The sequence below is a fragment of the Ochotona princeps genome, chromosome 29 (assembly GCF_030435755.1).
Source record: "Ochotona princeps isolate mOchPri1 chromosome 29, mOchPri1.hap1, whole genome shotgun sequence".
Taxonomy (NCBI): domain Eukaryota; kingdom Metazoa; phylum Chordata; class Mammalia; order Lagomorpha; family Ochotonidae; genus Ochotona; species Ochotona princeps.
Window position 1 is genome coordinate 10,277,398 of NC_080860.1, and position 21,184 is coordinate 10,298,581.

Here is a 21,184-nt window from a genome sequence, read left to right on the forward strand (position 1 = left end):
CACGGGATCAGAGATGAAGATACAGAGAAGTTGTGTAAGCCCACAGTGACTCACTCAACAGTCCACAAGAAGACAAACTTGGATGGAGGCACATATTCAACCTCCATGACACAGCACCTGCCAGTATCAGGAAACAGGGATTCGTCTCTAGGGCCAGTGATGCTGGTCTTCCAACTTCAGCCTCGGTGAAGAGACTCCCCACACTAGAGTGCAATCAGAGGATGCTTTTACCACTTGCCTTTGAGGGAAACTAAGGTTCAGATGAAATCTTGTCTGCAGGTCTCCCACACAAAATCAAACAGAGAAGTTAAAAAGTTAATCTTTCAGATCTCTAGACAGGCACTAGCATGGAGGACCAAAACAAAGACATGAACAAAACCTCAGATAACTAACGTCACTTTAGGATCATGGAGAGCTTCATCTGTTCGGCCAACCAAGTGTTCTTTGTACACTCCAGCAACCACCCACTGTCCAGACAGAAACAAGGGCTCTTCAAAAATTTATGGGAGGCACGTGTCTGCTGCAGTGGCTGAGACAACACCCGGAATGTCAGCCTTCGGAATCAGCCCCACTTCTACCTTCAATCCAGCTCCCTGCTACTACACACCCTAGGTGGCAAGGCTCAGGCACGTGTGTTCCTTCCACTCGTAGGGGTGATGAGATGGAGTTCTGGTTCCTGACTAGGGCTATTGCAGGCACCAGGGTGTGCAACTTTAGATGGGACATGCTCTCTCTCTCCATCTCTCTCTCTCTCTCTCTCTCTACCCCTTACTCTCCCTACCCAGGTCCCCACCTTTCAAAATAAAATGTAAAATGTTTTAAAGTTCATGGATAATGAAATCAGAAAATATATTTGTATGCTACCAGAAAAACCCTGAAATCCATGAATTTTTTTTTCATGGTAGCCATTTTGCACAAAATTTTTGAAGACCCTTTGTATGCATGAATTAACACATTTTTGCACACAGAATAAGCTGATCTTTTCATTCCATTTTCCATGAGCTTTTCAAAGTTCTCTTGAACTCGGGGACATGTGTTCTCAAGAAGCCAGAAACGCAAACCTGACTCTGTGAGGGATTTTTCCCGGTTTAACTAGAAGGACAGATTGCCAGATCCTCCCTCAGGCCATGGGGTTAGAATGGCGAGGACCACAAGAGATGCTGTGGCCTCACGAAACACTGTCAGATGGCAGAGGCTAACTCGCCAGAGTCCAAGGGCAGCTGAGCCAAGTTGCCAAGTCCCCAAGTCAGGAAGAAGGCACTCCAGGGGCTGAGTCAGAGCCCACAGATGGCCAGCAGGGCACCCGCTGAGGACAAGGTGGCCTGAAAAGGTGATCCTGGCAAGTTGGCACGTAAGCTGAGACCCAGAGGGCCAGCCGACACTGGTCACAGGAGGCAGAGAGTTCCGGGAGAGGGTTCCAAGTACAGGAAGTGACCTGGGCAGAGACATGAGGCAGGAAAGGTGGAGGGGATGGACAAGAGAGGGAACACAGGATGAAGCCACAGAGGCATGCGGGGGGCTGGCCTGCGAGTTTGAGGGGGCCCCCATTTGCAAGAGCAACGGGGAGAGCAGGATGGGTTTGTACCGTGGAGGCCACATAACGTGGCCATCCTGTCCAGTCCCTGCAAGTGAAATGTGCTGTGTTCTCCCAGGGTCCCTCACCACAAACATAAAAAGGATCAACTTAGGCCAGGGAAATGTAGAACACTCAGAAATACATCGAGTAGCACATTTGCTGTCACCTTCGTCAACCAGTACCGGCCACAGAAACAATAATGACCTCAGTAACAGCTAATAGTGACAAAGTACTCTTCTAAGCACTTTGAATATATTAACTCATTTAATCCAGGATATGATATATATGTCTATATTCACTTAATCCAGTTAAACTTTAAAAATAACTGACACCTTCATTGTTAACATTCTGGGTTTGGGATAGTAAGTTTCTATGTGGGTAAATAATGTGGAAATTTTTGCTAAGAAAATGAATTTCTGACAGTGAGAATAGTAACACAGCTTAGGGATCCATTTGCCCTAGTTTCTCCATCAGTGGCTAAATTTTTCCATCTTTAAACTTTTTTCCTTCGAGAAAGAACAGACACATTTCAAATCACACCACGTATGGAGCACCATGCAATGTTTTGTTACCTGTATGCATTGTGTCATGATCCATGTATTTATTCCTTCAAGCGTTTAATAGTTCTTTATAATGAAAACATCTAATAATTCAACGTTGTAGCTTTTTAATGGAGATACATACAAAGGTTCATGGGATCTCTCTTGGCCCTATTGTCAGTAGGACCCAGGAAATGGATACTTCCTTGTGGCTGTAACCCAGTGCCTGTCAATCCATCTCTCCCCACCTTCCCCACCCTTTCCATCTGATGCAAGTTCTGTCCCTGGTGCAGGTGCAGAAAGCCACAAATCAGCATTGAGCTCTTCCGTTGCTGTGGACACATGACCCTAGTTATTGCCAAGGCCTTGGTGGGTGAACACATGGTCTTCCGCTCCGCTACCTTAGAAATCCAAACCAGCATCTACTCCTTTCTGAGTCAGTTTTATCACATACAAAATGAGCAATAAAATAGTTTTATGCCCATGATAGTTCTTCTTAAGGACCTATTGACACAAAGCTTAGAAAGTGGCTTCATCCTGCCTATCCTACTGTGACTATCTTAGTAGAGTTGTGATCTTCAGTGATGGTGTATGGTTATGACTTATGTAGTTCCTGGCTTTCTCTCAGGCCTCTGCTTTCTCTCTCCCTGTCCCCACCCCACAGTCACATTTGTGTTCTTGGTTACCTTCACAGAACCAAGTCTCACCCAGTTTCCAGAGCACTAGCAGGGAGCTGGACTGCAAGTAGAGCAGCCAGCTCTCAAATAGGTGGCTTACCCCTGTCACCGTACCTGTGAGAGCAGCAGAAGATGGCCCAGGCGACCTGAAAGAAGGTCCTTGGCTTCTGACCCAGCTCCCTCCCAAGAGGCCTGGAAAAGCAGCTGATGTTTCAAGGACCTGGGTTGACACCCATGTGTGAGACTAGCCTGGAGTTCCTGACTCCTGGATTCATCTTTCTCTACCCCTGAACTCCTCATGCTCTACCTCTCATCTTTTTTTAGATACAGTAAGTCTGAAGAGAAGTTGTGGCTTATGAAAAATAGCCATGTTTGTGTGTGGTGGTAGGATGGGGTCGATTTGTGGTAGCAGAGCAGTTCTGCATCCCCACTGTGGACATAGCTACTCAAACTCTACACGAGAAAAAAAATTCTTAGAAATTTACGTGTATGGAGAAAGTCAGAAACATGTTCAGACAGATGAAATTTGCACCTGAATCAATAGTATATAATGCAAATCTCAATTTCTTGATTTGGACAAAGCCCTTTGGTTACCCAAGATATCATCATGGGAAGGTGCCCGGGGGAGGGTCTGTGGGTACAACCTTCACAACTTCATGTGCATCTTGAAGTTTACTAATATAAAGGTTTTAATGATCGTGTTTATATTTCTATTGCACAGTGCTAATCTATATAAAAAGCTCTCACAAATAAGACAAACCAATAGAAAACAAGGCCCAAAAAAATTGAATTAAAAATTCACCACAATGAGTTGCCTGTAATCAATGCACATTCATTCATATAACATTTCTTCATTCAACAAGTATTCCTCTCCTTCTGGGGTTCCAGGTGCTTTGTGGGTCATGGAGGAAAGATGGCTAGATGCATGAGCTGGTATGAAAGGACCTCTCTGATGGAGTGACAACAAAGCCAGGACCTCAAGGATCAACAATTGGCTCAAACTCACCACTCAGTCCAATGGTGGTGAGCTTCGTTTTCACCCATCAGAATGGAGAAATTCAGATCAAAGATGTGAGGGAAAGGGCACTTAAATACCATTAGTGAGAGGGCAGATTTGTGTAACACTTTGGCAGGGTAATTTGACCCTCTCTGCAAATGTAAATCCATAAACCCTTTGTGCAATCCCGTTTCTAGGAAGCCACCCCAAGGACAGTCTCGAGTGCATGAGAAAGGATTGGACTAAAAATGTCTGTTGGAGCCCATTATGTAATTGCTGCAGGCTTCAAGTAGCCGAGATGTGTACAGGTGAGATATGGCCATTTCAGTCAATGACTGTGAGGCCATGAGAAACAATGCGGCAACTAGAAACAAAAGCCTCTGTAAGCTTGAAGCTTTCTGAAAATAAAAGACTGCAACATGTCAAAGACTTTTTTCCCCCAAGAATGCAACAATGCAACAATGATGCAACATGCAGAAATCCTTCTGTTTAACCCATTATTTTAAGGGCCCCATGATCACTCAATTGATTAATCCTCACCTTGCGTGCACTGGGATCCCACAGGGACATCGGCCCATATCCTGGCTGTTCCACTTTCCTTCCAGCTCCCTGCTTGTGGCCTGGGAAAGCAATCAAGGATGGCCCAATGCTTTTGGACCTTGTACCCAGGTGGGAACCTCTGAGGAAGCTCCTGGCTTCAGATCAGCTTGGCTCTGGCCATTGCAGCCATCCGGGACGTGAACCAGCACATGGAAGATCTTTCTCTTTGTAAATCTGCCTTTCCAATGAAAAACTCATTATGTTCACCAGGAGTGTACAAAGAAAGCAGGAAGATGGCCCACTCTTAACTCGGTGGAAGAAAGCAATTGCCGAAGTGTAGTGTGACACTGCCAATTTTTTTTTTGAAAGTCAGAGTTACCGTGACAGAGGGACAAAGAAAAATCTTCTATTAGTTCACTCCTCAGATGGTCTCAAAGGTCAGAGTTGGGCCAGTCCAAAGCCAGGAACCAGGGGCTTCTTCCCGGTCTCCCCCATGGGCAACAGGCTCAGGCACTTGGGCCATCTCCTGCTACTTTTCCCAGGCATTAGCAAGAATATAGATAGAAAGTGGAGCAGCCAGGACACAAACCAGCACCTGCATGGTATGCCAGCTTTGCAGGCAGCAGCCTTACTTGCTGTGCCACAACACCAGCCCCCAAACACTAATAATTTTTAACCAAAAGAAAGTAAAAACTAATGTGTCTAAATATGTACACACACATTACCAAACTAGCTATGTACTTTTGGGCAAACTCTTAAGATTTTGATTATATTTGAAAGGTAGAGAAACAAACAGCTCTTCCATCCTCTGCAAATACCTGCAACACCGGGACAAAGCCAGGAACCCAGAATTTTATCTGAGTCTCCCATATGGTGGCCAAGTCCCAACTCCTCGAGCCATCACCTGCTGTGCCCCAGGGTACACATAGCACGAAGCTGGCTGGGAAACAGAGGAGCTGGACTCCAATTCCGGGTGTGGGCATCTCATCTGACAACTAAACCTTTGTGCCAATTGCCCACCCCCAGGGTAGATCATTTTAACTTCCCATGCCTCCGTTTCCTCATCAGTAAAATGGAAACAGACAACTACTTCATAGGCTTGTTGTAAGAACTAACAAGGTGACGCTGGAGAAGCACAGAACATTGTCCCTGACATATGATCAAGGTTACGTGTGATCATTCTTTTTTCATCCAAGATTCAGAGTACAAGCCATTTAGAACATTCCAGAAACAGGTTTTACTTGAAAAAATAAAGAGCCATCTTAGGGAGTCCAACTCCAGAAGGGCCCACAAGCAAACCAAAAAACATAGCCCAGGCCTATAAGCAGACAAATGCCAAGTTGCCAGGGTTACCAAGTTTTAGATTAGTTCGTTCATGGTTAAAAAAAACTATGGAAAGGATCGAGAGAGAGAAAGATTTCAGTACATAAAGGATGAAGCCTTTGTTTAGACAGCAGCCTGCCTGGCCAGGATCAGCGATGAAGCTGTGTTTGCTGAGATTTGTGGGAAATTCTCAATGTTTTAATATTTGAGGAAGGAGAAGGAGACAGACTACTATTCTAGGTTTGTCATGGGGTACAAATGGCTGTCACTTCCTACTACACATGACATGCTGAGTCTTAATGGAAGCAGCGGGGAGAGACCATTTTCCTTTCACATTATTTTTTTCTGGAAAAAAACAAACCATGAAGCCAACGTGCCAAACTGCTAACGAGGGCTGTCCTTGAGAAATATAGTTAGGGGAAGAGCATGTATTTGCACAGATCACATGCGCGATGTTTGCAAGAACAAAGACTATATACATTTTGAAAGATCCACAGCCATCGTATGGCTTTCTACTCCTTTCACTTCAGATGGGATCACTTGCACACCAAGCTCTTTGGGGAAAAATTTATAAGGCCTGCCTTTTCTCCAAAATGCGTTTCCACCACTTGAATCTGTCCATCTCACCAAGAGACCCTCCATTGGAAGTGGGAAAGAATTAGAGCCAACGTATCAGGCAGGAGGGAGTATTTCTTCTACATCATTGTCACTTCTGCACCCTGAAGTCCAAGATCAACCCCTCTACCTCCGTCCCCCTCCCCAGCCAATGAAGTCCATCAGAATGAAACACCAGAGTTCTGAAGTCTCCCCTCCCATCCACCCAGATCTGCCCGTGGGCAGCCTCTTCTGTAAGAACCAGAGCAGATAAGGGATTCCTCCTGGCAAGAGGAGAGCCTATGCTTGACATTGAAATTGGCTTCTCAAGTCCACAGCAGAGGCAGTTCAGGATGTACTCAATGTCTCCCTGGGGAATCCTAGAGAGATGGCAGTTCGCATACATGAGGGTAACGCACAGTGTCAGGCAGAGGCTGAGCAGGACTCAGCCGGGGTATCCACCCAGCTCCCCTTCAGCCAGGCGCCCAGCACGGCTCTGCTGACCTGCACATCACATCACTCAAACAGTGCGTCCGGGCTGAGCTCGCAGCCGGTGCACACAGATGGCAGAAAGACCCAGCAACCCAGCACAGACTGGCTGTCCTGCCCATTTTTTGGTCACTGTTGCTAAGAACATGAAATTGGTTTTTCATCCTAAGAGCCCAGAGTCGCTACCCTTTGGGAAGAGCAGGCATCTCATTATTTTGTCCCTGGTGATACCAACACAGCAATGACCATGACTCATCTCCGAACTGTTTTCCAAAGTAGCCTAATAGAATAAGAACCAATTGTGGGGGATCTGGATCTGCATAACTCTAGATTCCCCCACAGCTCAGCATTACAGATGCCAGTGTTCTGTGCTCTGATTGCGAGGCCTCTTAGTTTTTCAAACATGGGTTGCCGAAGAGTCTGAGGCAGCGTGATTGTATTGCTTTCCCAGGATCCCAGCTTTGGAACATAAGCAAGACAGAGTGGCAATCCACAGGCCAAACTTCCTGAATATATACCAAGTACTGCTGCCAGGTGAGCCATCTGACACGCATCAACTCCTGAGCCCCTCAGCTGTGAACAGGCGTTGGCTCTACTGCCCCCAGTGCTCAGATGTGGGCACTGAGTCTGAGAAAGGCTGACCACAGGCCCTACAAGTGGACAGCTGATAAGACATTTGAGCTCTCATTTCCTCGGGTCTAGAGTCCATGATTTATTACCTTCTTTCTTGGAAGAAATTTAAAGGTGGTGAGCATCATGGCTTGTAGGAGGTTCAGGATGGCTGCCTAAACTAGAGATGTTCCACCCTGTCACGCTAAAATATAACTATAATGCAAAACACAACCCCTGTGTTCATCAACAGATGAATGGGTCAACCAGCTGTGGCATATCCCCACAACGCCTTAAGGAGACAGAATCAAGCAAATACTTGGCCGGGTGGTTAGGTGGCCTGTGTGTCACAGAGTGCATGGGTTCAATGTCCTGCTATAGCTCGTGACTCCACTTTCCTCCCAGCGCAGATCATGGGAAGCAGCAGGGATGGGTCAAGAAGCTGTGTTTCTGCCACTCACATGGCAGACCTGGATTGAGTTCCAGGCTTCAACCCTGGCCCAACCTCAGTCATAGCGGGGACTGGAGGAGTGAGCCAGCAGATGTGGGAGTGCTGTTCATCTTTCTCTCTCCTTCTCCCTCCATCTCACACATCCCTCTCTGTCTCAAAACATTTTTGTCAGTTACAAAAAGAGGAAATTCATGTGCTGTAACCTGGATGAAACTTGAGGATACAATGCTCAGTAAAGGCAGCCGGTCACATAAGGACAAACACTACAATTCCATTTAAATAAGTATCCAGAGTAGTCAAGTTCAAAGTTGGGTGATGGCGACCATTAGGATAAGAAATTCATGTTTAACAGCTACAGGGTTTCCAATTGGAGAGATGAGAGTGGGCCAAGAAAGTGGACCTGCTGTAAGAAAAGCAGCATTTCACCTCCATCCAGGTAGCAAGGATGGTCTGGACACCTGCCCTTTGGATGGCCCTAGGCCAGGTCCCAGGGACAGCCGCTCTACATGCTAGGCACACACATTCTGCAGGGAAACCGAGTCATTCACTTAGCACGTATTTCTCAAACTCCTACCAGGTACCAGGCACCACCAAAAGAGCCAGTGAGGAGGAGGATGTTTACATACTTAACAACGTTGCCCAGAGTGAGGACGGATGGCCTGCCGAGGCCAATAAAAACACTTCAGATGATGCCAGGTCATGGGAGAATCTAGAGAGATTCAGGGCACAGACCAAGAGCAGCTGGACGTTGGGAAAGGAGAAGAAAACACAGAAAAGCCACTGTGTATCAGCCAGCATAGAAGTGCCATAGCAGTTGAGGAAGTCATATCATTAGGTACCAACTGGGGGATAACCTTGGCTTGGGGACAGAGATAAACAAGGTCTCTGATCTCAACGGATTGACCTTGAACTGCAGAAGTAGGCATGTGTTTCTATAGATGATCAAATCACAAAGATTTCAGACTTGGCAGGTCCTGCAGTGTTTGTCCCCATTGCTCGGTTCTGTCATGGTAGCAAAATAGAAGCCACAGAGAATAGCAAACCAGTGAGTATGGCCATGCTGTGAGGGAACTATATTCACTCAAACTGGCAGCAAGCTCAACCATGGGTCATCCCATGATGCTGTCGCTATTCTAGTGGACATGAGAAACACGCATTTGTCCATTCATTCTGCAAATATCTATCAAGTATCTCCTACAATGTAAGTATTACGTCAGGCACTGGTATACTGTATCAGTCAGCTCTTTTGCTGTAGTGATGGAATACCCGAGACAGGACCCGTATGAAGAAAGAATGTCTGTTTAGCTCATGGTTTTTCTGGTTCAAGCTCATGGCACTTGTATCAGCTAGGGTCTGGAGCAGACACATGGAATGGGTTTTATGACTCTTCTTTGCACTCAAGGGTGGTGCAAACACTACCTTTCACTTCCAACCTGGAATCCCCCCTCAGAACCCAGTGATCGCAACTGCCACAGCAGGGACCAAGCTCCCAAACATGGATCTGTGGAGAATAAACCAAACCCAAATGCCAGCATCTACCATGCTGGAGGAGATAGCCAGCTGTCCCTTACCATGCAGCACTTACAGCCTAGAGGGAAAAGTTAAAAACCAGGCACTTTCATATGCCACAGCAGACTCTAAGATGAACAGCTCCAGGCAACAGGTGTGGGAGTCTGGGAGGCCTTCCCGGAGGTGCCGACACCAGGCTGCTTGTGCATCAGCCTGGACACGAGCAAAGTCCTCTCAGAGGCCTCTTGGGGTCTTTTCATCAAGACAGTGTACTACACACCCCTCCCCATGGCAGTCTTGGGGTACTCGGTTATCACCATCTCTCCCTCTGTGTCCCCAGTCTCAGAACAGCTACAACGAAGGAGACTTCGAAGGAGCCAAGCGGCTGGGGCGGAACGCCAAGTGGGTGGCCATCGCCTCCATCATCATCGGCCTTCTCATCATTGGCATCTCATGTGCCGTTCACTTCACGAGGAAGTAAGTAGATGCTCTGAGTCCCTCACAGTGGCAAATGCCTGGGGCTCCATCAGGAAGGTTAGGTTCTGTGCCAGACACCAACAACCCAAACTGACGGGACTTGCATGCTTTGCTGTGATTACCTGGGCCTTGCAGGCTGGGGAAGGTTGCTCCTCCAGAAATTCTTTTGGGGCTGAAGGCTACTGAAAGCTGCACCACCTCTTAGTTGATCTAACTAGAATAGAAACCAACCCTGTTTTTCCACACAGGGCCAGGTAGCAAGCATTTTAGGCCTTGCAGGCTGTATGATCTTGGTAGCAACTATTGAGCCCTTCCATTTTAGCACAAAAGTAGCCTCCCATAATAACTGCATGAGCAAGCATGGCCGTGCTTCAGTCAAATGTTGTTTTCGACAGCAGGTGTCTCAACTGGACAGCAGTTCACCACCCTCTCATCTTGAGCATGAGGCGTCCTCAGCCTACAGCAGAGGCAGAGGAAAACAACAGAATTCCACACGGGCTTTTTTCCCCCCTGAAGCTTTCTGAAACATTGGAGAGACAGAGAAAAGCAATCTCCCATTTCCTAGCTCACTTCCTAAATGCTTTTAAAAGGTGGGGCTGGGCTAGGCTGAAGCTCACAGCCTGGATATCAGTATTTGTCTCTCAAGTGGGAGGTGGGGAACTAAATACTTAGGGCATCACTGTTGCCTCCTAGGGCGCCCATTAGCAGGAAGCTGCGATCAGAAGTGGAGCCGGGACTTGAACCCAAGCACTCCGATATGAGAACAGGTGGTACAGGTGCACCAAACACCCATCTCTCACATGTGCCTCTCACAGCCTCCGCCCAGTAGTGGTGACAAATGTCACTTAGGTACACAATTGACTATAACCTGTCACATGGTTCCACAGAAGTGTAGAGCCTTACCATATAGTCTGTGAAGTGATTTGCTGCATTAATTCATATTCAGACAGCCTAGGAGTCCCTAGCAGCCCCCAGATCCATCTCTGCCTTTCCACACTAACTCCTGGTCTGACAGACAGGAGTGCTGAGAAATCCTTTAGCTTCCCACTAGAGCACGACAGCTACTTCTACTGCCTCCGATCCAAGGGCTGAGCTCAGAAAGCCGAACCCACGTGGTTTAGTCAACCAAAGAGGGTGGGTGAGGAAGGAAGCAGACACCTTCTGGCTGCTCAAGCAGCCAACCCAACCTTGGCAATCCCTTGAGTAGCAGATGTCACAGCAGATCAACTTCCTTCCCTACGAGCCAGAACCCTAGCAATCCAGAGGACATGGAAGGAAGGGGAGACACCCAAGCAGGAAGCACTATAAGGGAAAAACAGGGGACGTTGTCCAGGTCACAGGAAAAAGGGAGGCCACAACATGAAAGCAAACTCAGGTTTCCTTGCTTTGAGGATATGTCACTTAAGGGATGGCAGTTGGAGGACGCTTGGAGGGAGAGGTAGCAGGGGAATAGATGAGGTCACACCTGCCTTTATGTAAAGCAGGCATAGGGTGCAGGCCTGTAGATGTTCAAGAGGCTGTGGAGTGTGGTGTCTATGCTGCAGATTTGGCACCAGAGTTCTCAGCCTGCTCACTGCATAACTGCCCCCCAAATCTGTTTCCTCCACCACAATATGGGGTTTGGCTCATCCATTCCGATGAAGGTTTATCAGGTGGCCTACAGAACGTGTGTAGTTTGGCCCTTAGCTTAGTGCACAAAAATATAGACAGCAATGATTAATTCTCTTCTGACTGCATCATCAACGTTACTGAGAAAGGACCCGAGAAGTTATGACACCATTAAATGGAGTTCAAGGTGTCGCACTCAGGAGCCAAGCTCCAAGGCCTGTGTTTCCAGGGAATGAGGCCAAGGCTTCTCTTGGCTCAACTCCTGGGAGCTTGTGAAAATACACACTGCCCAGATCAGTGTTGGAGTGAAGTGGGGTTAATAATAGCAGGTGACAGACACAGACCTTGCCATGTTGCAGGCACCGTCCCACAGCTTCGTCAACAGATGGTCACCACCACGCCAAGAAGTAAGTGCTGTATTCCCATCGTGTAGATGGGAACACTGAGGCTCAGAGAGGTCAGGTGATCTTTTTACGGTGCCATGGTGAGTTAGGCAAGGAAGGCAGGATTTAAACTCAAGTTAGTAATTCTCTCACAGCCACCCTGTCCCCACCACCCTTGTCCAAATCGGTGTTCTCTCTAGGACAGCCAGTTACAAAGGCAAATAAAGTAGTGCAAGTTGTAAAGCTAACTGGGATTTCTTTACAAGCAGATGGGGTGATGGGCCAGGACCCAGGGCCACAAAGTGCAAGGACTGCAGGGTCAGACAGAGAGACCCCATGCGTGAACACTACAGGACAACAGGGACTGGTGGGAAGGTGATGAAGAGAGAGCACTGTTAAAAGGAGGCAGCTACCACTCCACTCCAATGATCACTGCACAGGGCAAACTTTGCAAAAGGAGCTTAACATCTAGGATTTCATTCACAGCCTCCTGATTTGCACAACAACTAACTGGTGTTTTTACAACAGAGAGAATCAAAACCAAAAATATCACAAAAAGCACATTTACTGCTGAGACACCATCTATTGGGGCTAGTTTCCAGGGGATCATTTGGCTCTCAAAGATCAATTCCCCACAAGACCTCACCCCATGCCAAGACAGGGCATGAAGGTACCACCTCGTGGAGAGACTCACAGGGAGGCACTAGGAACTCCCACTAAGAAGCTAGGAACACCAGGCCTGGGGATGAGACGATCACCGAGAGGTGGGACTTCTGAGTTTTACCCAAGAATGCAGTCTGAAGTGAACTGCTGCCTTCCCTGGAGGGCAGGAAAAAGACAGAGTCCCAACCCTCTGGTCACAGACTGGCTCCCCGTGCCATCAGCCCCTACCCTGAGACTACTACCCAGGAGCCACTTCATTAGAACAAGAGATGAGGCTGCTGCCAGGAAATGCCAAGGGACGTGTAAGCCCTGCAGCAGGAACCGGGGTCAGAGACCAGATGTCGGAACAAGATCTTCCAGCAGCCTTATCCACTAGGGTACTGGCAGCTCAAGAACCAGGGTGGAGACCAGATATTTAGTTCTAGTATAGCAGAATGGCACACCAAGGAGACCCGGTGGAAGCTTTAGCTCTTGCTGCTTCCCTGGGAGGGTTTGTTGGTCAGCGGTCTCTTTCTCTGTCTCTCTCTCTTACACAAACACACACACATATACACATACACACATAAGTTTCCCCTTACTCCCTCTGTATCAGGGGAATTGTCTGTGGAATTTTCCTTAAAGATTTTTGATTGAAAATACAGCTTTACACAGAGGACAGACAGAAAGATCCTCCATCCACTGGATTACTCCCCAAATGGTCATAACAACTGGAGTTGAGCTGATCTGAAGCCAGGAGCCAGGACCCTCTTTCTTGTCTCCCACATGGGTGCAGGGTCCCGAGTCTTTGAGCCCTCCTCTACTGCTTTCCCAGGCCACAAGCAGGGAGCTGGACTCAAAATAGAACCAGGACATGAACCTGTGCCCATATGGGATGCTAGTGCTTGAAGGTGGAGGATTAGTCTATTGAGCCATCATACTGAACCCTGCCTGTAGAATTTTTTTTTAGCAATAAAGCCAATTGCAAAGCTTGGGTACAAGGGAGCCAGGTGTCTTCTACCACAAATGTGAACTTCTCAGATGACCGTGGTAGTACAGGAGAGCTTTGTTTCATGTACAGATGAGTTTCTCAGGCCAGGGCCATGAGATGAGCTTTGAAGGTCATTGAACCACATCTTGGAGCCCATCCATCAGAGGACACCGTGCCTGACATCTCGTCCATCTCATGCCATCCTGCTAACCTTTGCAGTATTGGAAGATGTGACACTTGCGGAGCACCAGCCACAGCAGGTGGCCGTTTAGAGTGCACAGTATTCTTTTAAGTGTTGGAGCCATGTTCCATGCTTACAAAGAAAAAGCAGATGTGACATCCTCACTTTCATGGGTGGATACAGTGGGAGCCTCCAGCTTCAAGTCAATAATTGCCTTTTTTTCTTTTTGATCAAATGCTTATTTTCTAGAAGTTAAATTCCTATGTGACACCATCCACTAAAATTAGCCTCCATGATTTTTTTGTAGTGATCTAAACAGCCAAGGACAACCCTCCCATGTACTTAAAGTGCCTCTCTTCTCATTCTTAGCAATGAGCAACATCATGCTCTGAACTTTCCATTAAAGAAAAAATTTGACCCCCATGCAGGGTTAAGGGCCCTAACTACGGTGTCCCATTAACAGACACAGAGTTAGCAGATACTAGCCCATCCTGCACAAGGATCCCTGGCCTGAAAATAGCCTTCCAAGTCCAGCATTGTGGCATGGCATCTTAAGTCACCAGCTGTGACACTGGCATCCTATGAGCACCTTTAGAGTCCTGGCTGCTCCAATTCTGATCCAGCTGCCTGCTAATGCACCTGGGAAAGCAGAGGAAGAATGGCCCAAGTGCTTGTCCCCCATGTCCACAAGTGGGGAGGGGTCAGGCTGGAGCTCCTGGCTCCCAGTCCTAGCTTCAGCCTGGCCTATTCCCAGCCAGGGCTGCCATATGAGAAGTGAATTAGCAGATGGGTACATGCTCAAAAAAAAATCTTGTTTCACAAAAGAAATATTTTCAATAGACTACGGTTGGAAGAAAGCTGGTGAAATGTGGGTGATGGGAGAGCTATGCAGAGGATCCTTTTTTAAGCTGCACCAAAATAAACCAATCTTCCCATCCCACTTGACATGAATGCTTCCAAGTCTCTTCATATTACCAAAGTGGACATAAAACAAGAATTTGGCCTTTCTGCAAAAAAAAAAAAACTATAAAAGCAAATCCATCTTTCCAATCATTTTGGCTGAGGTAAGGCTTCCTGGAAATTGCTTTGCATAAATGTGTTGTCAGAGAACTTTCTTGACTCCAGAGTAAAAAAAAAAGTCAGGAGGGCCTGTCTTGGCTAGTTCAGCTGGGTTGATAGAGAAATGAGGCACATCCTAAGCTGTCAGTGACAACGGAAGGATTTTTGCTTTGAGAAGGTTGCAAACTAACAGCACCTTGATGACAAAACCAAAGTAAACACCTTCAACCTTGCTAGTCACCAGGAAAGCACAAGTTGGAGCAGCCATGAAGCCCTCTATTTTTTTTTTAATCATCTGCCAAATTGAAACAATTCTAAAAGATAACAGACAGGTTGGCCAGGATGTCAATAGAACTGGATACTACACTGTGGGTTGTATCATAAACTGGGACAGTCTTCTAAGAAGTCAGTTTGAAGGCATGATCAACTCTCCACTTCCAATGCTCCCTGAATCTGTGCATTCCACCATCCGTGGATTGAAAAAAAAAATGAGGCTGCATTGTGGCACAGCTGGCTAAGCAGCTATTTGCAATGGCAGCATTCCATTTGGGTGCATTGGTTCAAGAACCAACCACTCCACTCCCAATTCAGTCTCTGGCTCATGTGCCTGGGAAGGCATCCAAAGATGCCCCCATGTCCAGAGGTCCCTGTCACCTACATGAGGGACCAAGATGGAGTCCCTGGCTCCTGGCTTCACACTGATTCATACCTACAGGGTATGGACATCTGGAAAGTGAACCAGCAATAAGGGAGATTTTCTGTCTCTTTCTCTCACTCTGCTTTTCAAATGAAATGAGTCTTTCTTAAAGTATCCAGGAGAGGCTATGCAAAAGTTATAGGCTAACCTGATGCCACTTTAGATAAGGAAGCTGCCACATACGGGTATTGGTACCTGAGGAGTCCCTGGCTTCAATCCCCCAGGGATACGGAGGTGTGGCTGTGTACAGGATACTCAGTAAATTCATTCATTCTCTCTCTCTCTCTCTCTCTCTCTCTCTCTCTCACACACACACACACACACACACACACACACACACACACACACAGTGCCTGCATCATTTCTAAGTCTTAGTTACAGGCTACAGTGTGAGCTAACAGCATGGCTAACCCTTGGGGAAGAGAAGGCGACTCAAAAACCCACCAACCACTTTGCTGCCTCGGTCTCATTATGGCTTTTGCATGTGCCTCGTAAGCAACGTAACAGGACATGTTTCTCAAAGCAGAAGCCCGCCCTTAGAGCCTAACACCGTTAGGCCACTTCACTGCTCCTCTAACCAGCATCATTTCCACATCCGTTGGGGGGCTGTGGAGCTAAGAAAGGCTCCCCTGGGAGCTCAGTCCATGCCCTGCCCCTCTCTCTCACGCTCTCTCTCTCCCACCCATGCAGCCCCTGAGGAAGCACGGGTCGGCGGGGAGCTCCCCCGGGCTCATCCACACGCTCCCACAGCAGCTCCTGAGGACTGAATCCTGGACTTCGGACTGCGAGACCCTTTCCTCCAGAACTTTCCAGAGGCAGGGCCCTGGCAGACCAACAGCAACCAAAAATCAAATCCCCAAGTTAGGAAATCTGAGCGGCACGCTCCCCCCCAGACGGGCCCAAGTCGCTGATGTGTAAGACAAAGACGACAACATCCAGTACGTCCCTGCTTAGCAAAGCCTGTTGTGTTCAGATCTCCAGAGATGGGCCTCAGGAGATCTCCCTACTTGTAACAGGGGGGCGTGGTGTCCAGATCTGGGGAGAATGGGAGCTTTCTAGAAGAACAGAGGATGCTGGCCTTCACAAAGCAAGTTTCAGGTTGTCTCATGCCACGGAGCAGGTGGATTTCCTTTGCCTTTAGCTCATGTTGTAGCAACTCCTCCATCACCCCACACACTGTGCCCCCAGGGAGTCAGAAGCTCCAAGGAGCAGGTGGTCCTGGCTAGATCAGACCTCACTTTTCCTGCGCCTCCCACTACACGCCCGCCCCTTGCTTGCACTGCACTGGGTCAACTTGACCACAGCTTCGCTCTTGATGCAAACAGACGGAGAATGTTCCACGCAGTCAACTTTAGACATTCAAGTACCTTGTGGGTCCCGCTTCAGGGAATGCACTCCATGGACTTCTAGAATCTACTCTTTGGCAAGCACGTTCTTTCATGACAGCAAAGATCTTTGATCTGCTCCTTGCCCATGCCTCCTGGAAATGCTCACCCCTAGATCCCTTTCCTGCTAAGTAATATCCTAACAGGAGGTACAGGTTCAAGGATAGACTATGTCTGCCTACCAGAAAACACTACCATAGACTGCATGACATGTGTGCCATTGGTGGCACACAAGGTCATGTTTAAGGAGTTTTAGAGCCACAAAGGCAAACCACAAGTTCTGGTTAACAGGAAGAACAAAGTCTCCAGGTAGAGCCCACGGGTCCCCAACACCGAGTCAAAGACGGAGCAGGCCTTGGGTTCAGCGCCTTCTATCAAGACAGCACGCAATGGTATTGTGTTTATGCCACTGAGTGTATTCTTCCTTTCCCCCTCTGGTTTTCTGCGAGTGGATGTGATACACCGCTTTTATTCAAATGCATCGATTTAGACCAGAACATGGAGTCAGGGGACAATTCAAATCATAGGTGTCACCCATGGCGGGGACCACTTCAAAAACGAACATTAGAAACACAGTGATCATAATCTTTCCTTGAATAAGCAGAAGCTCAGAAGTCAAACACCTGTTTCAATACCTTTCTTTGCCACTCACTAGTTCTGCAAGCTAGTTATTCTAGGTAACTCACTAACCTGTGTGCCTCAGCTTTCTTCACCTGCAGACAAGAGGTAAGGACCCCCGACTGCTCACCATCCAGCACCAGTAGGAAAAGGTCTCACTGTGATAAGACCTGGATGCCCCTGGAGGGAGAATTCAAGTTCTATGCAAATACAAAGTGCTATTCTTAGAGAATCGTGACTCTAGGCACCTGTTCAAATACTAGATCCTAGCCAAAAAAAAAAAAAAAAAAAAACTTGATGGACAGTATATTCCATCTGTCATTTCACCCTGGTGTCCATTCTAAGCCAGCAAGCGTCCCAGGAGGACACTGACTCAGGGACATGGATTCTTAACACACACAGATGCTAATGTCATTCCGATATATTGGATCCCACCATTTCTGACATCTTGTCTTTTGTGTGTTTGGATCCCTGGTCTTCTACACACCTCCAATAACAAGTGTTGCTGAAAGGCAGAATAAAAGTGGTTTTTAAGGAAGCCTGTTTACCCTAGCGTGTGAATTGTGTTTTTTGGGGTTCTCAAACTTCTAGAAACTTCTACACCCAGACAGCACTCATCACTCCCAGCCTGAGTCTGTAAAAACCATAGTGAGGTCAAGGGTAGGGCTAGAGAAGCCTCCATCTCATAGTAACACATGGCCTAAAAAGCACCTCCACAGGGCACCAGCCGTCTTCATCCTGGTGCCCGAGTTGTGGCTCACCCAGCTAAGCCTCCTCCTAGGATGCTAGTACAAGGGGTGAGTCTCAGCTGTTCCACCTTCCAGTGGGAAGGTGCCTGGGAAAGCAGCTGAACATGGCCCCAGTACCTCAGTCTCTGCTGCCCACAGGAGACCTCTTGCCTTTGACCTGGCCTGGCCACAGCCACACCAGCCCTTTTGGGGAATGAACCAGCCAACCGGCAGCGGGCAAAGTCAAGCAGTATTTATCACCCTGCCTTTCAAATGAGTAACTATTTTTAAAAACTAAACAAAACAAAGATCAAATGAATAACTATTTTCTAAAAGCCCCATTAAAGTCAAAAGAACATAAGAACAATTCAGCCACTACGAGATTCTGGAGATCTAAGGAGCCCTAAGTTTTGGTGCCTCCCCCAACCCCAGAATGGTAATTTCAAGGCTCAAACAAGTGGGATGGCTCGTCTTTCTTCTCCAGTAAAGCGGAGATCGACCCAAAGCATGAGCCAAGAGACCCTCTCATCAGCCAAGGACAAGAGCTAGCTGGAGCCAACAGCAGGGCTCAAGGCTCGGGTAACTCAGAATTCCACGGACAGCTTCAGGTGCGGATGGGGCCGGGCGCTCAGTGTTATTGGGAGCTCCTCCTGTCCCATTTCTTGAAATCCACTTGCTGAGTCCATCTTCATTTCACAGAGACCAGGTGGCCGAGAGCACCAGCCCGGGACCTGCTCCTACCAGCTCAGCAACACCGTTGAAATAAATGGCTCAACTCAACCACAAGCACGACCGGTCTGAAGCGGGAAGCCATCCAGCAGCATGGATCCTGGCAACGAGCATACGGGGGTACAGCACAAGCGAATGCTGAAGTCCAGCATTCTTCAGCCGGGCCTGAAATCAAGATTCATTCTCTGAGGCTGAGGGGGAGAGCAACTCCATGCAAACTCTGTGGATCCGGGGTGTGGGGGAGGGGTATTCCCCCCCAGAGGAAAATCAAAGTGTTTTTACCAGACAGGGATGCGGGCACCAGGCAGAACAAAGAACCACTTGTCCAATTAAGCATGTTGCTTCTTACAGTGCCCTCCCCGCACAGGGTCCATGGCTTCTCGCAGCTTTCCAAGCCCTTTCCCCATCGCATAGTCACTCCCATTTATTTATGAAGCACCTGCTCCACCTTAGCAACCAGGTTCAACTTTTGAAGTTTTGATACGATTGAGAAAGACCCCCTGGGAAGGTTGCTTAGAGTTCATTGCAGAGACCACAACGTTAGGAAAAGATGTCAGAGTGGCAAGTCGAAGGCACTGACAAAATGTGATGCCATCAGCTTGTAAGAAAAAAAACAAAGGCTCTGGCAGCGCGGCTCTCAGCATGACAAAGGCAGATCGGACTCCAGCTCTCGCCGTGGCCTGGCCTTTGCTCACAGGTTATGGGCAGAAGCAGATGCAGACATATATTAAAAAAAAAATCGCTGGCCTCAGCTCCTGGATCAGCAAATTATCCTTGGCCTACAGCAGGACAGCTGCCTTCAGCAAAAACAGCACCACGCATGTATCTTGATACCTATAACCCCAGAGCCAAGCTTCTAAATATAAGACACTCTTACAGAAAAAGAAAACAAACTAAGATAGTTTTCACATTCATAGGTTACCAGCAATCCTTAAAAAAAAAAAAAAAAAAAAAAAAAAAAAAAAGGATGTTTATTTATGCCTAAGCTATTTCCCAAGAATAGCTTTTGAACCTTGGTCTGGACACGGACACACACACACACACACACACACACACACACACACACACGGCACAGAGACCACTCAAGCCCCACCCACCGTAGCTGGGGAATCCCCACAGAGAGGTCCCGATTTGCTTTTCCGTTCATTCACTGCCCTCGGGCTGTGCAGCTGTGCACCTCGCGGGGGCTGCCGCAGCAAGTGCAGAGTTGCCCTTGTGCGTTGCTTGCATGAGACACGGGAGTTTCCCTTCTGTGCACCTGTTCCCAAGCAGAGCTGAGCGCCCGATCACATCTCCCAAGACCTCGGCACCGCGGTCATCTCGCTGCCCCTCTGAGTGGCTTGTCCCAGGGCACACTCACACACGGGTTCACGGACGTGTCCTGCTGTTTGGTGTTCCCAAGCGGTCTGCCTCTGGTGTTGCCACCAAGCCTCTGTTCCCACAAGTGACCTGGAATCCCAGGTGTGTTTTGAAGTTCGTGTAAAGGCACTTGTCCCCTGGTGTGTATGAGATGCATGGATTCAACCAATTGTGGGTTGAAATACTCCCTCAAAAGTGTATTGAATGTGCATAGATGTGTCACTCTTGCTCAACAGTATTGCTTGGTATTGTTAAACAATACATTATAACAATGACTCACATGACATTTGCATTGCATTAGAGGATTATAAGTCTTCAAAAGGCTTAGCATATGTGGGAGGGTGTGTGTCGATTCTATGCAAATATTACTCTTGAACATCTCCAAGGATCTTGGAGTCAATTCCTTGGAGATACTAAGGGGCAATTACGCCAAGAGATCTTGTTGCAAGTTCCTATAGAGGTGACAAACCTTATACGACTAGCCTGTAACAGACCTGACACGCACCCCACACATGGACTTTTTGAGCCATTCCCAAAGCTCACCTCAATGATCACAGTGAGCTGACGGGGCTCCTGGGTCTTCACTGCCGATTGGTGCTGTTCCAAGTGTTACCAACACCGTGGCTTCTCATAATCCCACAGAGGGGAAGGCTGCCCTGGTCTCTAGCCTGAAATCCAGATGGCAGTAAAACCAGAGCCCTTTCCAGAGGCCCCCAGGGGCCACCTCCTTTCCTGCCTTCCAGAGGTGGCCCACACCCCTCAGCTCATGGCCCCACACCTTCCCAGTCAGCCCTGACCACGCCTCAAACTGCACCTCTTTGCCTCCCTCTTTCCCACCTAAGCACTCTGCTCACCCGAGACCACGTGCTAATCTCCCTATAGGGTCAGCTGACGAATCTAGATTCCTTCCACTAGCTTAGCTTCCCCTTGCCAAGTAGCCTATCACAGTCCCAGCTTTGTGGCTGTCTGCTGGGTATAGTCAGTGGACTTACCACTATTCTGCCTAGCGGCCCTGCTGTCACATCA

The 21,184-nt window shown here is 47.9% G+C and overlaps 1 protein-coding gene across 2 annotated transcripts in view; it reads left to right on the forward strand.

Annotated features, from left to right (window-relative positions):
* TMEM233 (transmembrane protein 233) overlaps window positions 1-19,703 on the forward strand; it is a 30,451-nt gene extending 10,748 nt beyond the window's left edge. The window contains exons 2-3 of one of the 2 annotated variants that reach the window (XM_012930532.2): window positions 9,645-9,781; window positions 18,770-19,703. In XM_012930532.2, the coding sequence (XP_012785986.2) occupies window positions 9,645-9,781; window positions 18,770-18,836 (204 nt within the window). In that variant the 3' untranslated portion in view covers window positions 18,837-19,703. Of the gene's footprint in view, window positions 1-9,644; window positions 9,782-16,029; window positions 17,169-18,769 lie in introns of those variants that run through there. The other variant, XM_058656938.1, reaches the window with a different exon arrangement.
* Window positions 19,704-21,184: the final 1,481 nt, after the last annotated feature.